This window comes from Hyperolius riggenbachi, chromosome 10, assembly GCF_040937935.1.
Source record: "Hyperolius riggenbachi isolate aHypRig1 chromosome 10, aHypRig1.pri, whole genome shotgun sequence".
Classification (NCBI taxonomy): Eukaryota; Metazoa; Chordata; class Amphibia; order Anura; family Hyperoliidae; genus Hyperolius; species Hyperolius riggenbachi.
In genome coordinates this window covers 216,994,740-217,019,619 of record NC_090655.1, presented here as the reverse complement: position 1 = coordinate 217,019,619, position 24,880 = coordinate 216,994,740, and the positions used below count along the sequence as shown (strand labels likewise).

Below are 24,880 nucleotides of genomic sequence, written 5' to 3'. Positions count from 1 at the left end.
TTGACAATTGTAAGTCCCTTTTGTCAGGCAACCATTTGAAACACACCACCCCGTACATTCCTCCATGAATGTGGCAGCTAGAATCTTCCATTCTGCCCATCACAGCGCCTCCACAACCCTGCTCTGCAAATGCCTCCATTAGCTCCCTATCTACTTCAGGATCAGTTCCAAAATTCTGTACCTGGCCTAAAAATGTGTACACATGACCTGTCAGATCTACATTTCTGAACGCATCCATAGACGTATACCTACCCATCCTCTCTGATCCTCCAACGACCTGTGCCTGACTGCTCTGCAGATTTCTCATTCACTGCAGGACTCACTCATTCACTCACGGACTTCTCTAGGGCTGCCCCCATTCTCTGGACCTCCCTTCCACTGCCCATCAGACCACACTGCACACTTCTCTAGGGCTGCCCACTCCTTCAGCAACTTCAACTAAGCCCTTATCAACTTATTACATGCCTTCGGTAACCAACCTTTGTAGAGTAATGCACAGTGCACATTACTTATTACAGGCCATTACCAAGAAGTCACTCACTACTGTGACCAATCTGTGTACAGTAATGTACAGTGACTATTATCAGCTTATTACAGGCCAGTAAAACCACCGTATATACTTAGATAAAAGTCGAACTCACGTATAAGTCGAACCCAATATTTGACCCTCTTAAGCGGGAATTTTTAAATTACTCAAGTATAAGTCTATACAGCAAGTTAAGGGCTGCACTTTAGGTCCAGAAGGAGTTAACGGCTGCATCTGGGGACCAGGATGGGTTAATGGCTGCACTGCATAAAGTACTGTAGCCATTATTCCCTGCTGGCCCCCAAGTGCAGCCAATAACTCCTCCAGACCCAACATGTAGCCGTTAACCCTCTAATCTGTCCCCATGCTCCCTGTCAGTGTGACCAGTGTCTGTGCCCCCTGCTTATCCTTTCAGTGTGACCAGTATATGCCCTCCTGCTCCCCCTTCATTGTGGCAACTATGTGTCCCCGTCACCTCAGTGTGGTCACTGTCCCCTTGAGCAGTGTAGTCCCTGTGTCTCCCTGGCATTTTTGCACCGCAGGAGGTGTCACTTAAGCCATGGAACCTATTGGTGGTCCCATGGTGGTCATTTTGGCGCCGCAGGAGGTGTCTCGTAAGCGTTGGGACCTGGCGGTGGTCCCATGGCGGTGGTTTTGGCGCCACAGGAGGTGTCTCGTAAGCTTTGGGACCTGGCGATGATCCCATAGCAGTGGTTTTGGCGCCGCAGGTGTCTCGTAAGCTTTGGGACCTAGCGGTGGTCCCATGGTGGTGGTTTTGGCGCTGCAGGTGTCTCGTAAGCTTTGGGACCTGGCGGTGGTCCCATGGCGGTGGTTTTGGCGCCACAGGAGGTGTCTCGTAAGCTTTGGGACCTGGCGATGGTCCCATGGCAGTGGTTTTGGCGCAGCAGGTGTCTCGTAAGCTTTGGGACCTGGCGGTGGTCCCATGGTGGTGGTTTTGGCGCTGCAGGTGTCTCGTAAGCTTTGGGACCTGGCGGTGGTTTTGGAGCCACAGGAGGTGTCTCGTAAGCTTTGGGACCTGGCGGTGGTTCCATGGCGGTGCCGCAGGAATTATCGCGTAAGTTTTGGGACCTGGCGGGTGGTCCCATGGCGGTCGTTTTGGCACCGCAGAGGTGTCGCATAGGCTATGGGACCAATACAAAATAGTTGGGATAGGTGACAAAGCTAGGGAGCTGTTTGCTAACATAGGATTGATTGTTTTTTGTTAAGACTAATTGCTGCTGAAATAATTCCTACTTTCATGCAGAAATACGGTTGTTGTCACTTTAGGCTTCTTCTAGGGGCTTCCTTGTGATTGGCTTACAAAAAAAAAAATTTACATTCCGCGGAAATTCCACCATAGCGCTATAGCAATTCTGATCCACTGTGATGGAGCGGAATCACCAAATTCCAGCCGGAATCGCAGAAAATTAAATTCAGCGGAATGCGGAGCTCATCTCTATCTGTTTGAAAGCGCTGCCATGTCTCCCGCTGTACATTACACACATTGCACCCCTATTACTTCTCACATTCCCTCCCCCACTTATTGGCTTCATGTGATCCATATTGTGCCCAGCAGGGACTATTTGTTAGTCAGCTTAATAAGTCTTTTGAATAGCTAATGTTTATCACTCACCAGTGTTCTTACCTGTAAAGTCTCCCTCCATAGACGCTCTCATGAGGTCACCCTCCTCCTCAGACTGCTGATCACTCCTCACATACGTCTCTCCTTCTTCCTCTTTAATTGTCCCCATCATGTCCCCCTCCTCCACGGACTGCTGATCACTCCACACATCTGTCTCTTCTTCTTCCTCTTTAACTACAGTGATTACATGTGTCAGTTCTCCACCCTAAGTGCATAAAATGAGAGATAATTTACATTTTGAACACAGATTATTTTTATTATCATTATTGATTTAAAAAGTGCACATAATACAGACAATTGTACAACATACAGAATAGGTAGACAGTAATTACAGTGACAAATTTAACATAATGAATGAAATGTATAGAAAATTTCAAGACAAAGGATGAGAGAGCCCTGCCCTTGCAAGCTTACAATCTAAAGGAATGGGGGAAACAAGAGGTGGGGCAATATGCAAAATGAAGGGGAGTGGCCTAAGTTAGAGCATATGCTTGTTTGAAAAAGTGAGTTTTGAGGGAGCCATGGGAGCGAGACGGCGGAGCGCGCAGGCAGACTGTGCGTGTGCCGACTGGGTGAAGATAAGGAGCTTCAACCAAAGGATCCAGGAGGTGGAGGATGCCGGCAAGGGAGCCATCGGCGTGGAGGGGGCAGGAGGAACACTTTAAAGATTAAAAGGATACCCGAAGTGCCATGTGACATGATGAGATAGACATGGGTATGTACAGTGCCTAGCACACAAATAACTATGCGGTGTTTCTTTTCTTCTTTCTCTGCCTGAAAGAGGTAAATATCAGGTATGTAAGTGGCTGACTCAGTCCTGACTCAGACAGGAAGTGACTACAGTGTGATCCTTACTGATAAGAAATTCCCCTTTTTTACCCCTTTCTTGCTCTCAGAAGCCATTTTCTACTAGGAAAGTGTTTTATAGTTGGAATTTCTTATCAGTAAGGGTCACACTGTAGTCACTTCCTGTCTGAGTCAGGACTGAGTCAGCCACTTACATACCTGATATTTAACTATTTCAGGCAGAGAAAGAAAAAAAGGAACACAGCATAGTTATTTGTGTGCTAGGCACTGTACATACACGTCGATCTCATGTCACATGTCAGTTTGGGTATCCTTTAAAATGTTGCATGAAATATATGCGTTTTGGAAGGGGATGCCAGAGGAGGGGTGAGGCTCATGAGAAATATTGTATTCGTGAATGCGAGGAAGTGATTCTAGAGGCGGACAGAAGAAGGCCGTGTGCAGAGTGGAGATTGTGGTTGGGTCGGTATCTGGAAACTAGTGAGGAGATGTACAAAGGAGAGAGAAATTGTGGAGAGCTTTGTAAGTTTGAGTTAATAGTTTGAAATGGATGCTCTGGTTAGTTGACAGTTAATGAAGAGCTTGACAGAGAGGAGCAGAAGATGAATGAGTTGAGCAGCTGAGTTCAGAACAGATTGGAAGGGTGCCAGTCTGTTAGCTGGTAGAAAAACAAAGGCTATCATTCATAAAAGTGCCGTTGGTAAAGTAAATCCGTGCGGGGAAACACTGCTGTTGTTATTTCGGCCTTCTGGGTGGTCATTCATAAAAATGTTTCTAGTTACGATAGGAGTGTGGCAATATCCTACTGTAGGCTAGCGTTAGGCTGTCGGTAGGCATGCAGAAACAGGAGAAGCTGGCCGAGTCCCTCTGTGCGGTGTTCTCTCTGCTGCTGCTTGGGAGGTCTGTCCCATTCACTTACATGTACTCCACATGCCTATCGCTACATCCAGGGGAGCGGTAATCCCTGTCCGCATACCACTTGCGCTAATTTTTATGAATGTACATTTTGTTACATTTCCGCATAGAATCACCGCACAATGCAGTAATTTATCGCTCTGCTCGGGAAAGTCAGCTTCGCATGCGGAAACAGCCTTTATGAATACACATTTTGCTCAGTGGTCGGTAAAGTCGGCTGTTTTTAGCACTTCCGCATGCGGGAACGCTTTATGAATGATAGCCAAAGTAGTATATTACAGTTGTCCAGATGACATATAAGGGCATGCTCTAACACCCAGTACAAGTGTCCTGGGTATTAGAGGTAGAAAATGTTGCATGCAAGGTTTTTTTTTTTGTATTGTTTTTTTTTTACTCAGCTTCATATCAACATTCCCAGACATCCCAGAAGGCTTCATTGAAAAATTCATATTTTGTCTGTATATTAGTTTTCATCATTGTTAATTATTTTTAATATAGATTTCTTTACTGATATATTTCGCTTGTGCTTCCATATCACTCTCTATTCACACCTCAACCAACCTTCTCTCACCATCTATCTCCACCTCCAAGCCAGTCCCTCCATGTGTGCCTCCACCACTCTCTCTCTCTATTCACACCTCACCTAACCCAACCTTCTCTTGTTATCTTTCTCCACCTCCAGGCCATCTCCCATCTATGAATCCATCACTCTCTCTATTCCCATCTCAACCAACCTTCTCTCACCATCTATCTCCACCTCCAAGCCAGTCCACCATCTGTGGCTCAACCACTCTTTCTCTATTCACACCTCACATAACCAACTCTTGTTATCCATATCTACCTCCAGGCCCATCACCCATCTGTGCCTCCACCAATCTCTCTATATTCACATCTCAACTAACCTTCTCTTGGAGATCACCAGGCAGGTCCATCTCAAATCTATTCCGCCACACTTTCTCTATTCACACGTCACCTAACCTTCTCTTGTCATCCATCTTCACCTCTCCATCTGCACCTCCAATAATCTCTAGTCACACCTTCTCTTGTCCTCTTTCTCCACCTCCAGGACTGTCCACCATCTTACCCTCCACCACTCTCTCTCTGTTGACATATCACCTAACTTTTTTCTTGCTATCTTCATGCCCCCCCCCCCCCCCATCTGTGCCTCTGTCACTGTCTACTTTTTTCCTTAAACAGATCACACCAAGTAGTGTTGAGCCACCCCAAGTCATTACCTTTGGTCCTCTGATATTGGCACATCCTTCTCTATATCAGCCTCTTCTCAAAATCTACATTCTTTCAATCCACTTTTTCGACAACGGCTCTTTGTTTTTTCAGTTTTTTTGTTTGACAAACCAAAAATTGCACCCAGCAGTGAGAGGCTGAATTTTTTAGGGATACGATTTTTCCAAAATCACTCTATTTCCTACTACGAACAAATTATTATTTTTTATTAGTGGGCAACTCCAGCACATCTGGACCTTTGTGGCCGTCTCTCCATTTCTACCTGTGAGAATCAAAGCCATGCGAACTGGGTTTAGGTATCATATGGCCATGATTTTATACTGTGGTAACTGTAGTTGTCTGTTTAGGTGTTTCCATATCATCTGTAGGAGTTTGTTTAATTTGCCTCCCAAACTAATGCATATGTTCGATTTCCACTTACTACAACATGGTGGGGTGATCTTGAGGGTGGTCCCATGGATAAAATCTCACATATAAAGATAAAAAGTTGGGGGCCCTTTTTTGATAAATATCTATTTTTCTAAAGTTCAAATTTGCTCTAATGCCCTGTTTCTTTTTTTGTTTTAGCAATGTGTAGCTGGAATTAGGAATTTTTGAAGTATTCCGCTCTAGGACTACAGATAGAAGTGTGTGAGGAGGGTGATCGCGTTACAGAATCCCTAAGGTTACACTGCATAAGTAGGTCCATCCGACATGGATGTTATGGAGATAAATGGTGAAAGGATGCTATGATTGTTGTATGTTTAAAAGTTAACTTTTACCATGTTAATATAAGTAAGCATGCAGGCAGTCCAAAGTCCCATTGACTGTTTTTTTTTTGGATTAATAAAATGGATATTATAAAATCTGAATCTATGAAAACGGCCCAATTCTGGCTGCAAGAGAGGGAGGATTATTGAGGCGTTTACAAGAAGTAGCATAGGCATATAGAAGGTTTTGTCCAAGAGATGCACTTTAAGGCTGGGAGGATTCCCAGATTCTTTACACAGTAACTGGCTTGTTAATGCAAATCAACAATAGAAAGCTCATATGTGTAGCTTTAGTCTTTAGCTCAAACCTCTCAGTCAAGATAGACAGAGTGATGAGGGACACAGAGGCAAGAAAACTCATTGTGCTGGGAGGGTAAACGGCTCACTTTTTACACTGGCAAATGTTTATGCCCCTAATAAAAAATTAGGTTAAATTTATGATGGAATTTCTGCAGAAGGTGATGAATGTAGCAAAAGGAATGTTAATCAGCTGAGATTTCCACTTAACGATAATCCTGGTTCAAGGCAGCTTCAAGGGTAACGTTTAGGTCTCTGTAGGGCCGGCCTCAGCTTTCACAGTGCTCTGAGCAAAATTAGGCCTTGGTGACCCACCACCCTTCCAAATTATGACACTCAGGGCGGGTCATTAAGTGACGCAGAGGAACACGTGAAAAATGAGAACAGGTTCATATTCACTAAATAGAAGCATGGGGTAAGAGGTGGCTTACTAAAGGTGCTGAGGAGAGAGGGGATTACGGAGGGTGTTGGGGGAGAGAGGGGAATACTGAGGGTGTTGGGGGAGAGAGGGGATTACTAAGGGAGCTGAGGGGAGAGAGGGGATTACTAAGGGTGCTGAGGGAAGAGATGGGATTACTAAGGGAGCTGAGGGGAGAGAGGGGATTACTAAGGGTGCTAAGGGGGGAGAGAGGGGATTACTAAGGGTGCTGAGGGGAGAGAGGGGATTACTAAGGGTGCTGAGGGGAGAGAGGGGATTACTAAGGGAGCTAAGGGGAGAGAGGGGAATACTGAGGGTGTTGGGGGAGAGAGGGGATTACTAAGGGTGCTGAGGGGAGAGAGGGGATTACTGAGGGTGTTGGGGGAGAGAGGGGATTACTAAGGGTGCTGAGGGGAGAGATGGGATTACTGAGGGTGCTGGGGGAGAGAGGGGATTACTAAGGGTGCTAAGGGGGGAGAGAGGGGATTACTAAGGGTGCTGAGGGGAGAGAGGGGATTACTAAGGGTGCTGAGGGGAGAGAGGGGATTACTAAGGGAGCTAAGGGGAGAGAGGGGATTACTAAGGGAGCTAAGGGGAGAGAGGGGAATACTGAGGGTGTTGGGGGAGAGAGGGGATTACTAAGGGTGCTGAGGGGAGAGAGGGGATTACTGAGGGTGTTGGGGGAGAGAGGGGATTACTAAGGGTGCTGAGGGGAGAGAGGGGATTACTAAGGGAGCTAAGGGGAGAGAGGGGATTACTAAGGGAGCTAAGGGGAGAGAGGGGAATACTGAGGGTGTTGGGGGAGAGAGGGGATTACTAAGGGTGCTGAGGGGAGAGAGGGGATTACTGAGGGTGTTGGGGGAGAGAGGGGATTACTAAGGGTGCTGAGGGGAGAGATGGGATTACTGAGGGTGCTGGGGGAGAGAGGGGATTACTAAGGGTGCTGAGGGGAGAGAGGGGATTACTGCAGGTGATGGGGGAGAGAGGAACTTCCAAGGTGAAGATGCTGCCTACCTGAGTTGTGGCAGTGCTCGAGGAGCTGTCAGAGCTGCCCCCATTTCTTGGGGGTATAGGAGGCCTACATGTGGCATCCCTGTTGATATGCAAAGGATTTTACATGGGCCAACTCCTGCAGGGCATAGCAGGGAGTTAATTAGACCCCACCCTTTCTAGCAAGCAGATGCAATATGCATTCGCTGTGCCAGTTTAATTAGCCAACAGACATTTGGCAGCCAGTATATAAGACAGGTTTGAGCACACACCTATTTTTTCTTTTGAACGCAGTGCCACTTTAGTAAGAGTTGATGCACTAACCACGGGTAATATTGCCATGCGCAGGCAGCGAACAGTAATATTACCGCTTCTACTGCCAACAGTATACCACACGTGACACAATAACAGGGCTCAGCAGTACATGATTAACATGAGCATTACTATGGTAACGCATATTATGCAAGTAGCACAATGTGTATTATCATAGCAACACTTACATTACGTACGTACTGCAGGTGGCGCTAACTGTATAACATGTGGTACACTGCTGGCAGTAGTAACGGTAATATTTCCTGGGCTACCTGCACACAGCACTATTACTTGCGGTTATGGTACCAACCCCAATGTCACACAGTTTGGGGTATCTGATGGCCCTCAGCTTCACCTACCTGATAATGGTGGGGGATGGTGTGATCTTCCTGTGGACAGTCCCAGGAGTAAAGAGGACCTGTACATCTCTCTGGTGGGTTTCTGTTCCTGGATCCATCTGTAGGAAACACACACACTGAGTGAATACATTTTATCTATGGGTTTAAAGGACAATTGAAGCGAGAGGGATATGGAGGTTGACAAATTTATTTGGCTGTCCTGCTAATCCTCTGCCTCTAATACTTTTAGCCATAGACCCTGAACAAGCATGCAGCAGATCAGGTGATTCTGACATTATTGTCAGATCTGATAATATTAACTACATGCTTGTTTCTGGTGTGATTGAGACATTACTGCATCCAAATAGGTCAGTGGGGCTGCCAGGCAACTGGTATTGTTTAAAAGGAAATAAATATGGCAGCCTCCATATCACATTAGTTCTCCTTTAAGACGATGGGGTATCTACAGTTGTGTTCAAAATTATTCAACCCCCACTGAAATTGAGTGGTTTGGCCAGTTTGATCATTTCAGTCATCTTGTTTACAATTTAATCAAAGAGGCACTTGGAAGTCAGACAAATATAACATAACATTTATAATTAAATAACCACAAAGGTCTTTTCTGTGCTCACATCATTATCAGTTTTATTGAACCCTCAAGTGACATTCATTCTTAGTACTTAGTACAACATCCTTTTCCAGTTATAACAGCTTTTAAACGTGAAGCATAGCTTGACACAAGTGTCTTGCAGCGCTGTACGGGTATCTTAGCCCATTCTTCATGGGCAAAAGCCTCCAGTTCAGTCACTTTCTTAGGCTTGCGCGCTGCAATTGCTTTCTTTAAGTCCCACCAGAGGTTCTCAATCAGATTTCTGTCTGGTGACTGCGATGGCCACTCCAAAACGTTCCAGCCTTTAATCCGCAACCATGCTCTAGTGGACTTGGAGGTATGCTTGGGATCATTGTCCTGTTGAAAGGTCCAACGTCTCCCAAGCCTCAGGTTTGTGACAGACTGCATCACATTTTCATCCAATATCTCCTGGTACTGAAGAGAATTCATGGTACCTTGCACACGCTGAAGCTTCCCTGTACCTGCAAAAGCAAAACAGCCCCAAAGCATCATTGACCCCCCACCATGCTTCACAGTAGGCAAGGTGTTCTTTTCTTCATAGGTCATCCCAAAACTTTTGTGGTAGTGTTCTGTGGACTGATGAAACAAAATTAGAACTGTTTGGGCGCATGGATCAACGCTATGTTTGGAGGAGTAAGAACAAGGCCTATGAAGAAAAGAACACCTTGCCTACTCTGAAGCATGCCGGGGGGGGGGGGGGTCAATCATGCTTTGGGGCTGTTTTGCTTCTGCAATTGCAGGGAAGCTTCAGCGTGTGCAAGGTACCATGAATTCTCTTCAGTACCAGGAGATATTGGATGAAAATGTGATGCAGTCCATCACAAACCTGAGGCTTGGGAGACGTTGGACCTTTCAACAGGACAATGATCCCAAGGATACCTCTAAGTCCACTAGAGCATGATTGCAGATTAAAGGCTGGAATATTTTGTAGTGACCATCGCAGTCACTGGACTGAAATCCTATTGAGAACCTCTGGTGGGACTTAAAGAAAGCAATTGCAGTGCGCAAGCCTAAGAATGTGACTGAACTGGAGGCTTTTGCCCATGAAGAATGGACTAAGATACCCGTAGATCGCTGCAAGACACTTGTGTCAAGCTATGCTTCACGTTTAAAAGCGGTTATAACTGGAAAAGGATGCTGTACTACGTACTAAGAATAAATGTCACTTGGGGGTTGAATAAAACTGATAATGGTGTGAGCACAGAAAATACATTTGTGGTTATTTCATTATAAATGTTAGGTTATATTTGTCTGACTTACAAGTGCCTCTTTGATTAAATTGTAAACAAGATGACTGAAATGATCAAAATCAATGTCAAACTGGCCAAAACACTCAATTTCAGTGGGGGTTGAATAATTTTGAACACAACTGTAAGCAGACCCTCTGTACTGCTCTCTCCTTTACAAAAAAAATGAAAAAGTCTTCTCTTACCTGGTGATGTGAGGGGCAACTTATTCTCCACCATGGCATCTCCTATATACTGCCACTCCTGCATGGAGAAACATACAGTCACATCCTCATACCTTATAGGAACAGGACACATGCAACGATACAGTCACCACCCAGACACATCCCTTGATGTCGCTAGATAATCTTCCATAATTTCCAGCACTGCTCACCTCTCTTGTCAGCAGCTCCATCATCTTCCTGATGATTTCCAGAATCTTCTGCTTGTTAGAAATCACAGAGTGAGATGGGGGAACCATGATGGTCACGTGATCATCCGACTTCACTGGCGGAGAATGCTGTATGGAAAGACAAAAATTAATGAGATATGACCATCCCAGAAGCTTCCTCTCCCCTACAGTCAGGTTTATGCAGTAGAAAGAAAACAGCGCTGGGCACCAAAACTAATGCTTGCTAGTTTATTCCAGGATCATACAGACATTCAAAGCATGGGGGTAACAAAGGCCTAACAGCCGTTTCGCGGGATAAAAAGTTGCCCGCTTCCTCAGAGACCAAAAGAACAGTGCAGATTGTCCCCTTAAATACACAAAAAGGTACGTATTCACTCACCAAACCGCAGTACACCGTCAGTCCGGGCGCCCAGCGCGCGGGTACATGGCCACGCCCCTTCCGGGAGCTTCACAGGGCTAACTGAGCCAATCAGAGGCCAGGGCTTTCGCCCAATCATCCTGCGCAATCTGGGTCACATGGGTCCATCTGCGGATGGGAGGTGATGTAACAGGAGGCGGAGACGGTCGCCTGGATACTCCTCTGTGTTGATAAACACAGAAATCCTCAAGTGTCCAGCGTACAGCATCGGGGGTTTGCCGAGCTGTCATCTCCAATCCTATTTAAAACAGGGGACTCTCTGCAAAAGAAAGAAACAGAAAACACGTATAAACATTCATAAATATTAAAAGCAATGTCAAAATCAATGACAAGTATAACATTGAGATCAAATCGTTACTTATAAAGTAGAATTTTAAAACCAGCTTAAAGGGGCACTCCTCGTCAATACAGTTACAGACATCACATGAAGCTGTGGTTAATACTTCTCCAGAAAACAGTATAATTCGTTTCTTTCATTCAGGCCCAATCTGCCACAGGCTTTTGATCTAGAGATCAATTTGGCTTCCTCCTGCCTTAGCAACTTCTCACGATCTCCACCCCTATGTGGCAATTCCACTACCTTTAGACCCAGGAACCTCAAACGACCACTTACACCCCCATGATCCTCCCACATGTGGGCAATCAGTCGTGCGGCCCCCTTTTTAGTTTTTAACGAATTTACATGTTCCTGGAATCTAGTACAAAGTTGTCTCGTTGTCATCCCCACATAAAAACGATTGCAAGGGCAGAGGATGGCATATACCACAAAGATTGACCGGCAATGGATAAAATCCTTGATTTTGAATCTTTCACCTCCCAGGACTACCTCTTTGCCTGGTATAAAATTGGTGCAGTGGTTACAATTCCCACACTTAAAATTGCCTGTAGGTCGAGATCCTGTGAGCCAATCAACCTGCCTCTGCTCCCGCAATTCACTACTAATTAGCAGATCGCCAATTGTCCGAGCCCTACGAAATGTTACCAGGGGTTTTTCCTGGATCAATGGGCTCAAATCTGGGGTTCCTTTTAAGTCCCCCCAGTTTTTGTGGATTGATGTGACGATCTGCTTTGCCATGGGGGAGAAATCGAATACAAACGGGATTTTGGTATTATGTTCTCCTGATCCCTCTCTGTGGTCTACCCTCCTCTCTCTCCTACCCCCTCTCTCTATCAACTCATCCCTGCTACGCATTTTTGCTTTCTTAAAGGCTTGTACAATTAGATGCAGGGGATAGCCTCTCATCAAGAAACGAACTCCTAATTCAAAGCTTTGGCTTAAGAAATCATCCTCCTTGCTGTTATTCCGTTTTAACCGTACAAACTGACTGTATGGGATGGAGTCTACAACATGTCTCGGGTGGAAGCTTGAATATAACAGCAAACTATTCGTAGCTGTTGGCTTGCGGTACCCCTTGGTCAGGAGTTTGCCTTTTTCCGCAAAGATCGTTAAATCCAAGAATTCCAGACTCTTTCCACCCCATACACCAGTAAATCTCATATGGAAATTGTTACAATTGATCCATTCAATGAACCTCTCAAAGAGTTCTCTAGTACCCTTCCAAATTAACAAGACATCGTCCATGTATCTTAGCCAGGTACCCATAGCGTGGCGATACGGATTATTGGGACTATAAATTTGGTGCTTCTCCCACATCGCCAGAAAGATATATTCTGTCTGCCACGTTTCCTGCCTCTGGACCGACTTCTCGTATTCGATTGACCCCAATCGAAGATATGGCCTTTCGCAAAGTCCTCTTGGTCCCTTCTGAACTTTCTAAGTTTTCGTTCCTTGATGCTGTTTTGTATAGATGCAATTCGGTTATCAATTTTCTGCGTAATTTCCTGATATTGCGTAATTTCCTGATATTGCTGGGGAGAGGTGAGTTTGGAAAGTTCCCACAGAAACTGTGGGTTCAGACTATTTGCAACTTTTTGATTGATGAGGGCAAGGATGTATGTTGGTCTACCTATGTGGAGGACTGCCTCTTTTTCATTCTGTCTCATAATGCTTTTCTCTTCCTCGACAGGTGGTATAGACAGGCCTCTGGCGTGGCAATGGGGACATCGGTAGCCCCCACGTTCGCTAATATCTTTCTGGCGATGTGGGAGAAGCACCAAATTTATAGTCCCAATAATCCGTATCGCCACGCTATGGGTACCTGGCTAAGATACATGGACGATGTCTTGTTAATTTGGAAGGGTACTAGAGAACTCTTTGAGAGGTTCATTGAATGGATCAATTGTAACAATTTCCATATGAGATTTACTGGTGTATGGGGTGGAAAGAGTCTGGAATTCTTGGATTTAACGATTTTTGCGGAAAAAGGCAAACTCCTGACCAAGGGGTACCGCAAGCCAACAGCTACGAATAGTTTGCTGTTATATTCAAGCTTCCACCCGAGACATGTTGTAGACTCCATCCCATACAGTCAGTTTGTACGGTTAAAACGGAATAACAGCAAGGAGGATGATTTCTTAAGCCAAAGCTTTGAATTAGGAGTTCGTTTCTTGATGAGAGGCTATCCCCTGCATCTAATTGTACAAGCCTTTAAGAAAGCAAAAATGCGTAGCAGGGATGAGTTGATAGAGAGAGGGGGTAGGAGAGAGAGGAGGGTAGACCACAGAGAGGGATCAGGAGAACATAATACCAAAATCCCGTTTGTATTCGATTTCTCCCCCATGGCAAAGCAGATCGTCACATCAATCCACAAAAACTGGGGGGACTTAAAAGGAACCCCAGATTTGAGCCCATTGATCCAGGAAAAACCCCTGGTAACATTTCGTAGGGCTCGGACAATTGGCGATCTGCTAATTAGTAGTGAATTGCGGGAGCAGAGGCAGGTTGATTGGCTCACAGGATCTCGACCTACAGGCAATTTTAAGTGTGGGAATTGTAACCACTGCACCAATTTTATACCAGGCAAAGAGGTAGTCCTGGGAGGTGAAAGATTCAAAATCAAGGATTTTATCCATTGCCGGTCAATCTTTGTGGTATATGCCATCCTCTGCCCTTGCAATCGTTTTTATGTGGGGATGACAACGAGACAACTTTGTACTAGATTCCAGGAACATGTAAATTCGTTAAAAACTAAAAAGGGGGCCGCACGACTGATTGCCCACATGTGGGAGGATCATGGGGGTGTAAGTGGTCGTTTGAGGTTCCTGGGTCTAAAGGTAGTGGAATTGCCACATAGGGGTGGAGATCGTGAGAAGTTGCTAAGGCAGGAGGAAGCCAAATTGATCTCTAGATCAAAAGCCTGTGGCAGATTGGGCCTGAATGAAAGAAACGAATTATACTGTTTTCTGGAGAAGTATTAACCACAGCTTCATGTGATGTCTGTAACTGTATTGACGAGGAGTGCCCCTTTAAGCTGGTTTTAAAATTCTACTTTATAAGTAACGATTTAATCTCAATGTTATACTTGTCATTGATTTTGACATTGCTTTTAATATTTATGAATGTTTATACGTGTTTTCTGTTTCTTTCTTTTGCAGAGAGTCCCCTGTTTTAAATAGGATTGGAGATGACAGCTCGGCAAACCCCCGATGCTGTACGCTGGACACTTGAGGATTTCTGTGTTTATCAACACAGAGGAGTATCCAGGCGACCGTCTCCGCCTCCTGTTACATCACCTCCCATCCGCAGATGGACCCATGTGACCCAGATTGCGCAGGATGATTGGGCGAAAGCCCTGGCCTCTGATTGGCTCAGTGAGCCCTGTGAAGCTCCCGGAAGGGGCGTGGCCATGTACCCGCGCGCTGGGCGCCCGGACTGACGGTGTACTGCGGTTTGGTGAGTGAATACGTACCTTTTTGTGTATTTAAGGGGACAATCTGCACTGTTCTTTTGGTCTCTGAGGAAGCGGGCAACTTTTTATCCCGCGAAACGGCTGTTAGGCCTTTGTTACCCCCATGCTTTGAATGTCTGTATGATCCTGGAATAAACTAGCAAGCATTAGTTTTGGTGCCCAGCGCTGATTTCTTTCTACTGCATACGAATTACTACAGCTGAGAGCACATTACTGCTGAGCCTTTCCGGATCACCTTGCAGTTAGCCATCATCGAGTGCCAGCTCTCTTTCCTTGTACTCCTCTGTGGTTGGTATATACAGTCAGGTTTATGTGTTATTAACCACTTTGGGACCAGAAGGCTACAGCCCCTTTAAGACTAGAGCCCTTTTAAGAAATGTGGTTGCTGTGATTGGCTCACAGCAATCACGGGGTCAGGAGCCATTGAAATTGTCTTCTGCCCGATATAAGGAAGCCCTGCTGTCAGCAGGACAGCAGAGCGAGCAGGTGCAATGGAACCGCGAGAGCGAGCAGACGGCCCTGTGGGGATGATTGAAATCTATGCCCTGGCAGGAATAAGCAGCCACAAACAGGGCTTAGATTTCAATCACTACCACCTGGAAGCAGTTGAGTTGATCCCAAACACTGCAGATTTGAGTTCAGAAATATAGAACTGAACACCTGAGATGTCTGTGGTGATGAATTTGGCAGACAATCCCAAGTGTACCTGGCCCCAAAGCAGCCAATCAGCAGCCGGTGCTGAGTAAAGCAATGGAATCCTATGTAGGAAGAGACATATTCCCTCACACGGACACCAGTCATTGGATGCTTGTGGTCACCTGAGATATGGCCCCACCCACAGCCTATAAATCCCAGACATTGTAAGCCAGCAGCATGTTACCTGGTGGCCTGACTTGTTAGAGTGACAGCGTGTGGCAGTTAGTTCAGTAAAAAAAGCTCCACCCCCCCCCCCCACACACACACACATCTTGGGGTGCCTCGCTGTTGTGTGCTACAAATCCATAAGATTAGGAGTTTCTACTACTATATGGCCTAGTTAGACACATAGTAGAATGAAGTCAATTATGCAGGATACCCACTTTTATGTTAAATATCCTCATTTCAGCATCAGAAACACTTCCTAAAGATTGTACAATGGGCAAACACTAACTAAATCATTTATAAATTATTATTGTAAAAAAAAAGAGCTACTACAGTTCCTCTTTAACTATGCCCCTCCCCTCACTCCATTTATGACACACAGTAATCAGCACCCAATCAGCATCGCTCCTCATCCGTTCCAGAAGGAGTCAACTGTCAGAGCGTACAAGACTGCTGCAGTAAAAATCTACTATGTTTTAGAAACTAATGTTTATATAAGGTCAGCATTAAATACTGTCCAGGTCCTGAAGGGGTTAACAGAGTTACAAAATTATGCCACGTGACCTCCCAGAATCCTCCTCACCTCTCCAGTCAGCAGACAGATTATCTCCAGGGTGAAGTCGAATATCCTCTCGGTCATGTGTCTCTGGTCCTCGTCCATACTCAGTGGTGTGGTCCTGTGATCCATAGTGGATGCTCCTGCCATTTGAAAGGTAATACAGGGAGGATAATTTAAGTTGCACAGTTATCAGTGTTGAAACTACTGGTATAGGACTCCCCCCCAGAACTCCCCATTGTGGTCACTTGTGGGTGGTAGAGCCATACGGAGTATTGGAGGAAACCATAAAACATTTGTTTATAGCTATGTCAAACAGATAAGGTATGGGGAGCACTGAGCTGGTGTAAAAATATGACATTTATTGTAGCATTAAATATATCAAATGCCAGCAAACATACAAGAGACAGACTACCACATATACCCTCCCATAAAACCAATGCTGGGACAAGCTAACTGCTGGGACAACTGTATGGAACTGGAGTGCACTTCTTTTAAGTCCAAAAAACATGCATGCAATACAAAATTTCTTCAAACCCAGAGTAGAAGAATGTCCAAATCAACTCCAGCAGGGTCTCCCAGATAGTGGCACATCAACCCGTGTGTATAAGGGAATAATACACGCCTCTACAATAAATTGTGTACGTTTCTCATTACAGACACTGAATATGTGTCTAACCTCAACCCCTTATGAAACCAGGCCAGGCTTGCACTCACGTGACCTTCCACTGTATGGAGCGGCTGTTGAACAGGCTTTACGAGCGTCTCGGCGTCTCACAGCACCATCGCAGCCATCATCGAGGGATCATGCGCCATACTGGTCGCACTGGCGGTAGGTACAGGGGAAGGAAGACATGTGGAGGCACGGGTGACGGATCCGGGACCCGCTTCCGGGTAGAGCGGCGTGTCACGTGACGCGTTTTGTCACGGCCCACGTGACTTCTTCAGACATCTGAAGAAGTCACGTGGGCCGTAACGAAACGCGCCACACCGCTCTACCCGGAACCCTTATACACACGGTTTGATGTGCCACTATCTAGAAGACCCTGCTGGGGTTGATTTGGACATTCTTCTACTCTGGGCCTTAAGAATTTTTGTATTGCATGCATGTTCTTTGGACTTAAAAAGGAGTGCACTCCGGTTCCATGCGTTTGTCCCAGCAGTTAGCTTGTCCCAGCGTTGGTTTTATGGGAGGGTATATGTAGTAGTCTGTCTCTTGTATGTTCGCTGGCCTTTGATATATTTAATGCTACAATAAATTTCATATTTCTACACCAGCTCAGTGCTCGCCATACCTTATCTTTTTGACATTGCTATCTTTTTGGGTGAGACGAGCCCATGTGGGTTGATATCCTGTACCCTATATTTTTACTATTTGTTTATAGCTACCTGTGCACTACACTGACAGCATGCTGCACTCCTGTCCTCCCGTCTGCCTCCTCTCCAGCTGGCCTTCTCTCCTAACATTCACCTCCCACTCTTAGCATTCATGTGATGTTACAGCAGTGCTGGTGGTGGTAGATATATGAGGAGAGGCTGAGGCTAATGAGGACAGGAGCACATGGTGACAGGTAGTTATAAACAAATGTAAACCTTCCTTTTACTGCTCTGCAGCTTGGACATGGCTATACAGGGGGGGAAATTACATTACTGCAGTGGAGAGACATAACATACTGGAAGATAATGGCAATGCTGGGAGGGGGCAGAGTGTGGACATGGCTATACTGTGAAAGAAATGGTATTACTGGGTGGGGGAAATTACATACAGGATAATGGCAATTCTGGGAGACACATAGCGGACATTGCTATATTGTGAAAGAAATGGTATTACTGAGTGTAAGGACATTACATACTGGAGGATAAAGGATATGCTGGAGTACACAGGGTGGCGTGGTTATACTGTGAAAGAAATGGCATTACTGGGGTGAGGGATATTACATACTGGAGGAAAATGGCAATGCTGAGGGCACGGCTATAATGAGCAAGAAATGCCATCACTGGGGGTATACCTCCCAACTTTTCAAACCAGCAAAAAGGGACACTAAGCTATGCCACACCTGTACACAAAAGCAGTACTCCCCAGGCTCATCTGTGTATAAATGGGCACCAGGGAGTCAACCAGCAAACACCCGGATCCAGCAAGGGTGTGAAACAGTCAAATGCAAAGAAAGGATAGCTGGGTCTCTACCTGGATTTTGCAATTATAGCTGTAGCTTTATTAGCACCATAGTAGCAGAAAACACACAACGTTTCGGCCACAGGCCATTTTCAAGTGAAAAAGGCCTGTGGCCAAACAGCACTGAAAGCCAGTTGTTGAGGTGAGAGGTCAATTACTTTTACTTGTAACTGAATTTCCATGTAGTTCTCCACAACAGGATTACCGAACAGGATTATCAGTGAGAAGCTCCTCCTACCTGAAGGGACAGGAAGCACAAAAACATTGAAAAGGACCTCACCAACACCTTCATATAATAATACTATAGCTACCACATACAGGGCTGGTAATTTTAAAGATAACCCGAGGTGTGTTTAAAGAATGTTATCTGCATACAGAGGCTGGATCTGCCTATACAGCCCAGCCTCTGTTGCTATCCCAAACCCCCCTAAGGTCCCCCTGCACTCTGCAATCCCCCATAAATCACAGCCGTGCTGTGAGGCTGTGTTTACATCAGTAGTGTCAGTCTCAGCTGCTCCCCCGCCTCCTGCATAGCTCCAGTCCCTGCCCCCATCCCTTCCCTCCAATCAGCAGGGAGGGAAGGGATGCAGGCGGGGACCAGAGTTCTGCAGGAGGCGGGGAGAGCAGCAGACTGACACTATAGAGATAAACACAGCCAGCTCTGACAAGCTGTTTGTCAGCAGCGTGGCTATGAATTATGAGGGATTGCAGAGTGCAGGGGGACCTTAGGGGGGTTTGGGATAGCAACAGAGGCTGGGTTGTATAGGCAGATCCAGCCTCTGTATGCAGATAACATTCTTCAAACCCACCTCGGGTTCTCTTTAAAACTGTTGTGGAGAACTACATGGAAATCCATTTACTGGTTGAACTTCCATTAGTTCTCCACAACAGGATTACTGGAGATTTTACACATTACTTCTACTCACGGAAAGACCACAGTGGACAACACTTTCTGTCCAAAGGCTAAATCTTGCTTTGACCAGGTGTCCAGCAGATAATACTTGATAAACGTAGAGTATGAAGACCAAGTGGCTGCACTGCAAAGTTATGAAACTTAAGCAAATGCTCTCTCTGCTCAGAAGGAAGAAATAGCTCTAGTAGAATGTAACCAAAAACTTTCAGGTGGAGACAGATCTGCCTTTTCATATGCTAAATAGAAGGCTTGCTTCAACCATCCACTCTGTGTAGTTTTAGGAGCTTTGAGACCCTTTTGTGATCCTTGAAACTGGAGTAAAAGATTATTGTCAAGTCTCCAATCTTTAGTCCGATCCAAATATTCTAAAATGTATCTTCTAACATCTAATTTGCTTATTTTTTCTTCCCCTGCATTAGAAGGGGAGTCACGAAGTGAAGGCAGCAAATTTCGCTGTTCTACATAAAATTTTTGACACTACTTTGTGAACAAAATCGGGCGGCAATTTTACCCTGGTCTTGCCCATCAGAAGAACGTTGTCCAAATATGAAACCACTGCAATTTTCTTGAGTCTGAGATGAGCCACCATTTTCACCATTACCTTTGTGAAAACTCTCGGAGCTGCTGCAAGACCGAAAGGAAGGGCAGTGAACTGGAGGTGAATAAATGTATCCTTTATCCACACAGCTGGTCTGAGAAATTTGCGAGAACGAAGGTATATGTGAATATACTGTATTAATATGCAACAGATCCAAGGTCGCCAGGAAAAAAAGTCTTTCCCCAGAATGAGTGGTCAAATGAATGGTCTCCATCTTGAATCATTTGTATTTCAGGAACTTGTTCAACTCTTTTAGATTTATAATCCAAAGGAAAGTTCAATTTGGCTTTGGGAAAAGAAAATGAGTAACATAATAACCCCTCTTCTTTTCTCTCTCTGGAAGAAATGTAACCATTCCCTCCTGAAACAAAGACAGCACAGTATTCTCCATTTCTGTCTGATCAGTGACTGGTGTGGCCCTGATCTTCTGAATACTGTGGGGGGGGGGCTTTTGGGAAAATTCCAGATTGTTTTGAAATTATTCCTCTTATGTAGGAATTTTGAGGTATATTTTCCAAAACTTGGATAAAAACTAGAGGAAAAAAATCCCCCCAGGATCCACTGCACAGCTTCCCCTAGAACACAGAGTACCTATTAGGAGATTACAGGAGCAACCATTTCTGTGTTCTAGCACTGAAGGAAGGTGTTGGAGAGGTCTTTTTAAATGTTTTTGTGCTTCCTGACCCTTTTAGGTGGGAGAGCCTTCTATACAGTAAACCTGTTCAGTAATCCTGTTGTGGAGAACTAACGGAAGCACTGCTTTCATGGCATATATACTCTCCAATACGAACACAGTGAATCCAGCGCAGGAGATTTGGGCGCAGCAGTGAGTAACTTTAGCGCAGCCAGAAGACTGAGCTGAAGTTACTTTTAAAACACAATAATTCGGCTTCCAGCTATAGCTGGAAGCCGAATTATTTCATTCCCCACCATCCATGGCGGCCTGGAGAGGGAATAGTATATAACACAGCCGGGACTTGTGCAGCAGCAGGACCAGCCATATTCCGGCTGTATCCTGCGCCTAAGTCTCCCACGTCGATACTTCTCGTACGCCTCCAATATGCTGGGGCTGGGGAGCACAGGGCGGATGAGCACTTGAACACACTATTGCTAAAAGTATTAGAGACAGAGGATCAGTAGGATAGCCAGGTAACTGGTATTGCTTATAGGGAAATAAACATGGCAGCCTCCATATCCCTCTTATAACAGTTTTCCTTTAAATAAAAGTATCTTGTATGGCAATTACTACAAAGGGGAATGATTAGGATGGTGGCAGGTGTACTATGACATCTTTTGTAACAGAGTATGTCCACCCCGATCTCTGCTCTAAATATGGGGTTGCCACCTTTTGGGGGGGAAATAATATACCAGCTTTTGGGTTTGGGGTGTGGCCTAAAAGTGAGAGTCGTTTGTCACAGACTTTTAAAGGAGGTTGCCATATTTATTTCCTTTTAAACAATACACATGGCTGTCCTGCTGATCCTCTGCCTTGAATACTTCTAGGCATAGACCCTGAACAAGCATGCAGAGCATATTTTTCTGACTGAAGTTTGACTGCATGCTCGTTTCAGGTGTGTAACTCAGACACTACTATTGCATGAAAGTTCAGCAAGATGCCAAGCAACTGGCATAGTTTAAACAGAAATCAATATGGCAGCCTCCATATCCCTCTCTCAGGTCAGTTGTCCTTTAAGGCTCGGTATGGGTCTCTTGCTGGCAGCATGCTGTACTGCAAAGTCAAAGACAATGTGCTCCTCAGCAAAACTTCTCACAAAGCACCCTCTACTGTAATATAAAATAAGGCCCTAGTTATTATACAAACAGCGTTATGAAACAATTTTCACAACATCTTAATTACCACATGTTTCGCCGTATAAGACACTAGGTTTAGAGGGAAAAAACAGGGAAAAAAAAAAATTACTAAACCGGGTGTTTCCATATTTAAGGAGCGTCTTGTAGGTTATCCCCAAATGTTGTGCTCCTTTGTGCCCCATGTTTCCTCCTGTGTGCCCCATGTCTACCAATGTGTGCTCCTGTGTATGCCATGTGTCCTTCTGTGTGCCCTCCTGTGTGCCCCATGTCTACCAATGTGTGCTCCTGTGTATGCCATGTGTCCTTCTGTGTGCCCCATGTCTCCTCCTGTGTACGGTGAAAAATATGCTCTGCAGAAACCCCCCTAAAATCCCAAAACATAATTAAGCAAAATGCCCCCTTACATCCCCAAACATAACTTTCTGAAAATATAGACATAGTGCCCCCGTAAATTCCCAAACATAATTAGGCAGTTTCCCTCCTCCAGAGGCTTCCTGTGTTCTCCTCTTGACCACCGTGATTGCCCAGGACCCTCCTGAAGAACGCAACAACACTTCATGGACAAGCAAGCTGACCATCCAAAGCTGCATGCACAGCCCCAGGCCATGTACTACCTCAATCGCACTCCCAGGGCCAGGAGTGATCTGTGCTTGCACAGATCATAAAAATTGCAGGCGTCAAATGCAACCAATAACCAGAAAGCAATCGAGGAGGTGCTCGGCTAGGGTCGCGCATGCGTGGTAGCCTACGACTGGCCCAGTCAGACAGCTTTCAGACAGGCATGGTGGCAGAAAGAAACAGTGCGAACTGACATTGAGGGACTAGAACAACTACAGGGGGCTGGAAGAAGCCCTAGGTAAGGTAAGCTATAGACATTTTTTTTCTTTAAATTAACATACCCTTTAAAGAAGGGGAGGGTTGTCAGGAGAATGGGGAGTCTCTCTCTCTCATTACAGCTGCAGCTCCTCCACGTGTCTGTCTGCTGCGCTCAGACAACTTCTTGTTCAAACTCTATGTCCACCTGGATAGTGGATATTGCACACCATGACCCTGGCTGAGCTTCAGAGTGGAAACTCGGATTGCAAAGTTAGTGCTGCTGGTGGGCATTATGGGGTTAATATACACGCTGCATGACTCTGCATATGCTCAGTAGCATTTGTATGCTCTCTTGATGGGTATTCTGCAATGTTGGAACTTTGTAAATAAATACGAGCCATGCCGATCAAATACTGTGTGGGTGGCAAACTTACTTTATATAAAACAAGAAAGACAGAATTACCTCTTCTAATAATATCTTCTCTCCACTTCTCGTCCTGCTCTCACATCTCACACCTGTCTTTGGTTTAATTTTTCTTCCTGTCTTTGGTTTAATTTCTTCCGGTCTGTGCGTTCCACCTGGGATTGCCATCTTGTGGTGAATAGGCTAACTGCAGCCTCTGTTTGTGGAATCTCCTGCATTCAGCTATCAACTGAAACATCAAACTACACTAATGCTGCTGGAATTACACGATACGTTTTTTTGCGCTCGATTCAGCGCGCGATCTATTAGCCATTCGATTTCCTGCTCGAATCTCTTATCTTCCACTCTTTTTTCTTATCTTTTCTCCATTAATTTCTGTGAGAAATTGAGCAGAAACGAATCGAGCGGAACATCGGACATGTCAGAATTTTATCATCGAAGGCATCTATCGGAACTATTCTTACAAAAAAAGGTATCGTGTAATCCCAGCATGAAGACTCGAAGAATGTGGCATTACAACCCAACTTATGAACTGCGCTGGTAAGAAAGGAGTAATTGTGAGTCTACCTTAATCTACAACATTCTCATACACAGTACAATGGCTCAGATATTGTATGATATCGGTGATCGTTGAATAGTATTTAATGCCGCCGGGGAGTTTAACGGCAGCAGGGAGAGCCGGCATTTGGCTCACCCTGCACCCAACTCACCGACGGCATACTAATACATACACCCCCATCAGGGGAGGCCTACACCCAAATGCAGTAGCAGCGACTCTCCTGTGTCTCCTCTTGTTCCAGTGCCTCTCTCTGTCTTGAGCCTGCAGGATCCTCTCTGTCTCCTTCTGTGTTGGGGCCTCTCTGCTCAATGTTGTCATGTGCCTGCAGGGTCCTCTCTGCTCAGTGTTGAGTCATGTGCCTGCAGGATACTCTCTGCCTTCTTGTGTGCTGGTGCCTTTCTGCTCAGTGTTGTGTCATGTTCCTACAGAGTCCTGTCTCCTTGTGGTTTACGCTATCTCTGCTCAGTGTCGTGTCATGTGCCTGCAGGGTCCTCTCTGTTCTTGTGTGCTGGTGCCTCTCTGCTGGGTGTTGTGTCATGAGCCTGCAGAGTCCTCTCTGTCTCCTCCTGTGCAGGTTCCACTCTGCTCGGTGTTGTGTCATGTGTTTTATTTTAATCTCTAATTTTAGTTCTTTTTGTGCTTACTTTTCTTTAGTCTGCTATTAGTGTTTTATGTAGTAGTAGCCTAGGTATTTGTTTAGTTTTACTAGGCAGTATAGTGTAGGTGTGTTATTTTGCACATAAATTGGTTAATTTTTTATATACGTGCTTTGGACCAAACTGTCTATCTACCTCTCTCTCTCTCTCTGTTCAGAGGAGAATTCTCAATGAGCAGCAGGTGGACAGAGTGGTGGAGTACTTCCAGCAGGAGCCCTTTACCCAGAGCAACGAATTTGCCACTAGTGGCAGCAGCACCGCTAGAGCCAGGCTCCTTATGATCAGACCTCTCTGCAGCAGCTGCATATGCTGATGAGGTTTCTTTCTCCCAGTCCTCTGCGTGTAAGATCAATCTCACATATGATGACGAGCAGGAAGAGCAAGATTTGGATAATGATTGGTATGTAGTGTTGGAGACTATGGGACACCAAACTCCCAAGAAGTGGTGGGGCAGTGGTGACAGAAATGGCCCCTGTGTTTTCCTCATCCAGGAATCCATCAAGACTGGGAGCTTGTGTCAACAGCCCACAGCATCACCAGTCCACCTCAGATAAGCAACATGGCCAGGTGGAGGGGCCACATGCAACTCTTGTATGCACCTCTTGGGTCAAGGTCCCAGGTCAAACTGGATGATGATGTGAGTCTTTTGGATAGTAAGGTGAGTGTTCCAATGTGGACGGCAACTGGTGGGGTAGGCAGCAGCAGGTGCTGGAAGCAGGGCCAAACCCAGCAGCCTGCAGCTGCTACCCCATCTTTGACCACCCAGTCCCATGC

General features: G+C 45.5%; 1 protein-coding gene across 1 annotated transcript in view; it reads right to left on the bottom strand.

Annotated features, from left to right (window-relative positions):
• Positions 1 to 23,002, bottom strand: part of LOC137536809 (uncharacterized) — a 245,257-nt gene extending 222,255 nt beyond the window's left edge. Inside the window, 6 exon segments of the mRNA XM_068259008.1 lie at positions 2,172 to 2,373; positions 8,261 to 8,358; positions 10,303 to 10,360; positions 10,491 to 10,616; positions 16,180 to 16,295; positions 22,931 to 23,002. Of these exon segments, the coding sequence (XP_068115109.1) occupies positions 2,172 to 2,373; positions 8,261 to 8,358; positions 10,303 to 10,360; positions 10,491 to 10,616; positions 16,180 to 16,284 (589 nt within the window). The 5' untranslated portion in view covers positions 16,285 to 16,295; positions 22,931 to 23,002.
• Positions 23,003 to 24,880: the final 1,878 nt, after the last annotated feature.